Here is a 4,626-nt window from a genome sequence, read left to right as displayed (position 1 = left end):
AGCTCTGCTGCGCTTTGTGTTTCCGACTTCTTGCGTCTATACAGAGACCTTCGCTCTTCGGCCAATACCTCAATAGGCAACATACCGGACATGACGCATACTGCATCCTCGGACACCGTGCGGTATGCACTCGCTACTCGCAGAGCACTCAGTCGATACACCGACGCTACCTTTCGCCGTGATTCTGCCATGTGCAGCGCATCAGCCCAGATGGAAGTTCCATAGGTGAGCACTCACGTGACGACCAATGAAAGCAGCGCTCGTCTTTTTAGCTTAGTACCACCGATATTAGGCATGAGGTGCGATACAGTAGATCCGACTGCAGACGCCTTGGCACCTACGCGCTCGGTTTGCTGCTTAAAATTGAGTCGAGCATCGATCATCACCCCCAGGTATCGTATGTATGGCTGGGGGGTAATTTCACAGGACCCGACCTGCAGCGATATCGTCTCTATTTCCTTTCTGCTAGTGATCAACACCGCGTCTGTCTTGTGTTCCGTCAGCTTCAGGCCCACTGTGTCCATCCAACAGCGGATCATTTCAAAGGTCATGTCAAAAGTGTAATTGATCTGCTCCATGAATTTGCCCACAATGACTACAGCCACGTCATCTGCAAATGCCACGAGTTTAGTTTCCCGCGACAATCTCAGTTTCAGCAGCCCGTCATACATGATATTCCACAATAGGGGACCTAATACTGAGCCTTGAGGTACTCCTCCGGTTACTCTATACTCCTCACGACCACTCTCCGTGTCGTACTTGAGGACTCTTCCAGTGAAGTAGCTGTCTGCCATTCTACGCACGTATCCCGGTACATTGAAATTCTCAAGAGCCTCCATGATACGGTCCCACCTGGCCGAGTTGAAAGCATTCTTGATGTCTAGTGTCGCTACTAGGCAATACTTCTTCGTGCCATTTAGCCATCTCTTTCCTGGTTGTCCGCCAACAAGGGTTCGACTGCTGTTTCTATACTTTTGTGGACAATACGCTCGAGGATCTTGTCGGCGGTATCGAGCATGCAGAGCGGACAGTATGATGACGGATCGTCCGGTGGTTTTTTCCTTTTCGGGAATAGTACAAGTCTCTGCTGCTTCCACATGGCAGGGAAGGAGCCCTCCCTTAGGCACTCGTTGTATACGTCCAAAAAAATCTCCGGCATCGCGTGGATAGCTGTCTTCAAGGCGATGTTGGGGATTCCATGCAGACCAGGGGCCTTGGTGTTACCCACCCTATTGCAGGCTTCCATCAGTTCTTGCTTAGTGATTGGTGGAATAATCATCTATTTCCATTTTTCGTCTGTGCGATGAAGTTCTGGCTGTTGCGGGAACAACACCGTGACGATTTTTTCCATCAGTACAGGACACGTTGGTGACGGCATTGGCTGACTATTCAGTCTCGACATCACCACCTTGTATGGTCTACCCCACGTATCGCTTTCTACCTCAGCAAGGAGTTCCCTCCAAGATTGCTTTTTGCTGCGCTTGATGGCCTTGCTNCAGTTTCAGCAGCCCGTCATACATGATATTCCACAATAGGGGACCTAATACTGAGCCTTGAGGTACTCCTCCGGTTACTCTATACTCCTCACGACCACTCTCCGTGTCGTACTTGAGGACTCTTCCAGTGAAGTAGCTGTCTGCCATTCTACGCACGTATCCCGGTACATTGAAATTCTCAAGAGCCTCCATGATACGGTCCCACCTGGCCGAGTTGAAAGCATTCTTGATGTCTAGTGTCGCTACTAGGCAATACTTCTTCGTGCCATTTAGCCATCTCTTTCCTGGTTGTCCGCCAACAAGGGTTCGACTGCTGTTTCTATACTTTTGTGGACAATACGCTCGAGGATCTTGTCGGCGGTATCGAGCATGCAGAGCGGACAGTATGATGACGGATCGTCCGGTGGTTTTTTCCTTTTCGGGAATAGTACAAGTCTCTGCTGCTTTCACATGGCAGGGAAGGAGCCCTCCCTTAGGCACTCGTTGTATACGTCCAAAAAAATCTCCGGCATCGCGTGGATAGCTGTCTTCAAGGCGATGTTGGGGATTCCATGCAGACCAGGGGCCTTGGTGTTACCCACCCTATTGCAGGCTTCCATCAGTTCTTGCTTAGTGATTGGTGGAATAATCATCTATTTCCATTTTTCGTCTGTGCGATGAAGTTCTGGCTGTTGCGGGAACAACACCGTGACGATTTTTTCCATCAGTACAGGACACGTTGGTGACGGCATTGGCTGACTATTCAGTCTCGACATCACCACCTTGTATGGTCTACCCCACGTATCGCTTTCTACCTCAGCAAGGAGTTCCCTCCAAGATTGCTTTTTGCTGCGCTTGATGGCCTTGCTGAGGTTTCGGCGTGCTTCCGTATATCTTGTCTGCAACTCCTCGGAGTTCGGCTTCTTGCGGCCACGCTGCGACCGTCTCCGAGCTGCATTACACTCTTTTCGCAGGGTGGCGATGGTTTCATTCCACCAGTACACCGGTGGGTGCCGGTTTGTAGCCCGCTTTCTGGTCACGGTTGCATCGCAGGCTTCCGTCAGTCTTTTCATGACATTTTGTGCCTTTTCAGTGGCATTGCTATCACTGATCGGGCGATCGTCCAACGCTGCTGAATAGGAGCTAGGATCAAAAGTGCTCACCCTGCAGCCAATGCCGTTGGTCTTCTTTGGTGTTAGGGCGGTTCTCTGGCCAATATTTGCCTGCCACAGAATCGCGCAGTGGTCACTTGCAGTCTCAATGTTTGTTACTCTCCATGAGCAGTTCTCCTTTGCAAGAGTGCTGCTCACGAATTGGCTTCCAGTATGGCTTGCCCTCTGGGATTCGTCTCCCTACTTCCCCATTCAACTGCCCAGGCGTTGAAATCCCCAGCTATTGCCACGGGAAAGTGCCGATTCGCATCCTCGGTCAATTCGTCCAGGAAGTCAGTGAATTCGTCCAAGGGGAGGCTCGGGGGAGCATAACAGCTGTAGAAGTAAATTCCGCTAACCCTAGCCTTCACAAACCCATTATGTATACCCTCGCCGGTGATACTTTGAAATGGCTGATTTCTACAAGCCCAGATTACAGCCTTCTTGCTGGCGTCAGTAATCCAGGATTGGGTGTCAAGATGTCGGTATGGCTCCGAGATCATAACCAGGTCAGGCTTCAGCTCTCGCACCGTTTGCATGAGCAGGTCGTGTGCAGCCTCGCAATGGTTGAGGTTGAGCTGTAGCACCTTCATCGTCGTTTGTTGTTTAATTTCTGTAGCGCCTCCTGATAAACTGGGCACCTGGTACTCCCAGCAATATGAGCGCAGTTTTTCGTGTTCCCTTTCTCAGTGCACAGGGCACAATTGCGTTCCTTTTTGCAGGCAGCAACGGTGTGGCCCGGCTCAGCGCATTTGATGCAGATCTTGGACCGATCGACCCCACTCTTGCATTTGGTGGCGAGATGGCCATAGTGCCAGCACTTGAAGCATTTTAATGGCCTCTCCACTCTTCTCACTCGGCAATTGACCCAGCCTATTACAATCTTCCCGTGCTCCCCCAGGATCTTCTTCGCTGTTGTAGCTGTGAGTCTCACTGAGGCAGTCTGGGTACCTCCATAAGCTTTACGAAGGCACTTGATCGCATCCGCTCGGATCTCGTTTTCCTCCCGAGCTGCTACTTTTAGGGCTTGGATGACCTCCTCCTTCGATGTAGTTTCGTCGAGATCTTTGATCTCGAGATCCTCTCGTGGCCCCTTACTGAGCACCTCAGCCTCATCTCCAAGGAGATTGACGATGGCCGTACGCAGCTTAGGTGCTCCATCAGTCGTCTTTCTGCTAAGGATGATCAGCATATCCCCGATTGCTGTACGGCGAATCTTATCGACACAACCGACAGCGTCCTCGGAGGGAACATCCTTCTTCACCCGACGAAGTATATCGAAGTACTTCTCCTTGTCCTTGGGGCGTATAATCAGCGCATCAGGTCGTATCACTGGTTTCCGAGTAGCCCTCTCCTGTTTCTTTTTTTTTTTCATCTCTTTGAGAGGCAGCTGTGGATGGAGCTGTCCGGCCTGCCTCTTCTTCTCCTTTTTGTTCTTCACCTGCGTCCATTCAGGCTTAGCAGGTGAATCTGAAATTGCCACCATCTGCGGGGCTGCCTTGGTGGACAGATCCTGTTGCTTCAGCTTCTTCAAAGTCTGAGCTTTTGCCGCAGGTGAGCCTTTCGAGCGCTTTCTCCGCACTGTCTTGCGGACATCTCGGGCCGACTGTATGGTATTCGGATCCTCTAAATCCGAGTCCTTTGCCGTCGTTTCGGAGTCCGTCCGTAAACGCAATGTGGGTGGTGCTGGTGGAGTTTGCAAGGGTTTGGTGAAGGAGGGTCGTGCTTTGATGCGTGCCTCCTCCAAACATTTGAGGCGTTTAAATGCGTTGCCGATAGTTGCCACCTTGCATTTGATCTTCTTGTGGACATTTATCCTGGGCTGGGCATACTCATGAAATTCTGCGATGAGTTTTTCAAGTCGTGCCTATGCATTGCAGCATTTCGTCTCCTGTTTAGTCTGCGACTCATCTCTCCTTGTAGCCTCCGAGGCCAAGGAGTCCACCTTTAATGAATGTGATGATTGGCTCCTCCCATAATCCATGGAGCCGGCAAGAGAA

At 51.0% G+C, this 4,626-nt stretch overlaps 1 protein-coding gene across 1 annotated transcript; it reads right to left on the bottom strand.

The window, feature by feature from the left end:
* Positions 1 to 2,128: 2,128 nt before the first annotated feature.
* LOC107047178 lies at positions 2,129 to 3,219 on the bottom strand. The gene is made up of 2 exons (XM_015269922.1): positions 2,786 to 3,219; positions 2,129 to 2,723 (listed from the first exon to the last, which is right to left on the bottom strand). The coding sequence occupies exons 1-2, from the start codon at positions 3,217 to 3,219 to the stop codon at positions 2,129 to 2,131; spliced, it is 1,029 nt and encodes a 342-aa protein (XP_015125408.1).
* Positions 3,220 to 4,626: the final 1,407 nt, after the last annotated feature.

This window comes from Diachasma alloeum, unplaced genomic scaffold (assembly GCF_001412515.2).
Source record: "Diachasma alloeum isolate Michigan unplaced genomic scaffold, Dall2.0 Dall_scaffold_26154, whole genome shotgun sequence".
Lineage (NCBI taxonomy): Eukaryota > Metazoa > Arthropoda > Insecta > Hymenoptera > Braconidae > Diachasma > Diachasma alloeum.
The sequence above is the reverse complement of the archived record's forward strand: the minus strand, read 5'-3'. Positions and strand labels throughout refer to the sequence as shown.

Excerpts from the sequence above, each read along its gene's own strand:
- LOC107047178 (XM_015269922.1), bottom strand. The coding sequence starts at position 3,219 with ATGAAGGTGCTACAGCTCAACCTCAACCATTGCGAGGCTGCACACGAC. Across the intron at positions 2,724-2,785 it reads GCCATACTGGAAGCCAATTC|TGACCACTGCGCGATTCTGT; the intron begins GTGAGCAGCACT and ends TGAGACTGCAAG.